Raw genomic sequence first — 1,585 nt, 5'->3', positions numbered from 1 at the left:
GTTTTTGAGGGAGAACGAAAAATAATCGACTATCAATTTAAATTGCTAGTCTAAAAAATTACGCGCCACAAAAAGGTGATGATTGATGAAATCTCTGTCATTTTGAATTTAAATCAAGTGAAATCAGGTTTGAAATCATTCGAAATTATCGGAAATCACTTAAAATCAATTTGAAGTCACATGAAATCGGCAATCATTGTGTCATATTTTACGTCGGATACTAACTGTCAGTTTACTAATTATCAATTAGTACTATTGTCATCCTTGTTGGCACTAAATCAAATATTTATGAAAGGGATATGGAAGCTATTTATGACTCGCGTCGATGTCAAACTGTAAATTATTAGCAATAAAATAAGGTGTTCTATTCTACTTTAAAATTAAATTTGAAAAAATTATTTCACCGGTGGAATCGAATCATATTTATGTACATAATTAGAGATATATTCAATTGAATTAGCTGCATACGATTTTAAGACAGTAAATAGTTTCTTTTGAACGTTATTCGTAAATTAATTACATTTCATGAAACGCACACATTTTTATGGTTTTTAAAATGCAGTATTATGCTTCTTTTTATATTTTTATAACTTTCGTCCTCCACAGTTATTGCTTTGTGTACGGGGAAGAAGTATTTCTAAGCTGAAAGTTTCGCTCCGCCTCTGAAGCCAGCGAATAATTTTTCCTCGTTTTTTCTACACCGTGGACGAGAAAAAGTTAAATTGCGAAACACTCATCATGAGGGGCGAGTGTAAACCTGCTGTGGGTCAAAAATTCTGCCCTCTATTGAATATCATGACGAAAGTTTTCGAAACTTTCAGATATTATATTCTATCCAGAATGAAATCTGCAGAAACAGATGCTGTGCACTATTTTGTAATTAAAAATTATTCGGAAAGTATTCGACAAGTTAATTACCCCCAGGACTTCCTTTTCTAATGCTCAAATATCACTTTTATAAAGCTACACTATAATAAACTTTTATGTCTGATATTCTCATTATTCTGATTGGTCAATGCTTCACGATATAATAATAGTTTTAGAAATTCTGGAATATTTATTAGTCGAGGTATTCATGATAAAAAAACTTAAAATAAAATAACAGAATTTTCTATTTTTATTGAGATTGAAAATTTGTTTTCCAGCACAGTCTTCCGGTCATTCTTCCTCGAGGGTGTTCATTTATCTCATTTTAGTAAAAATCTTTTGAGTTTTATGAATTCTTTAAAAGTTTGAAGGAATCAAACGGAAATTATTGCACAATCGAGTCTTTTTCCGTGTAATTAAATAATAATAAAATATTAAAATGCGAAAACTGATATTTTTTCGGGTCAATCCGATTAACAGTTTATCCTAGCACTAAAAAAAAACCGTTAATTTTGGTTGAAAAGGGGGAAAACAGCTTTAAAGCGCACTAGATTCGACTTTCATGGGTCTCGCTTAGAAATAAAGTAAACATGACTCATAAAAAAACCATAAAAATCTCACCTGCATCCCGGACGGATCCGAGATTCTGCAATAACGTTGCCGACATATCAACTTTTTGTCTAGCAATATCAAACCTCCTGGGATCGAGTGCAGCACC

The 1,585-nt window shown here is 31.7% G+C and overlaps 1 protein-coding gene across 1 annotated transcript in view; it reads right to left on the bottom strand.

Annotated features, from left to right (window-relative positions):
• LOC105272954 (probable G-protein coupled receptor CG31760) overlaps positions 1-1,585 on the bottom strand; it is a gene marked incomplete at both ends in the record, with an annotated part of 6,261 nt that extends 4,676 nt beyond the window's left edge. The window contains one exon of the mRNA XM_011315184.1: positions 1,489-1,585. Coding sequence (XP_011313486.1) covers positions 1,489-1,585 — 97 coding nt within the window. The remainder of the gene's footprint in view (positions 1-1,488) is intronic.

This window comes from Fopius arisanus, unplaced genomic scaffold (assembly GCF_000806365.1).
Source record: "Fopius arisanus strain USDA-PBARC FA_bdor unplaced genomic scaffold, ASM80636v1 scaffold00469, whole genome shotgun sequence".
Lineage (NCBI taxonomy): Eukaryota > Metazoa > Arthropoda > Insecta > Hymenoptera > Braconidae > Fopius > Fopius arisanus.
The sequence above is the reverse complement of the archived record's forward strand: the minus strand, read 5'-3'. Positions and strand labels throughout refer to the sequence as shown.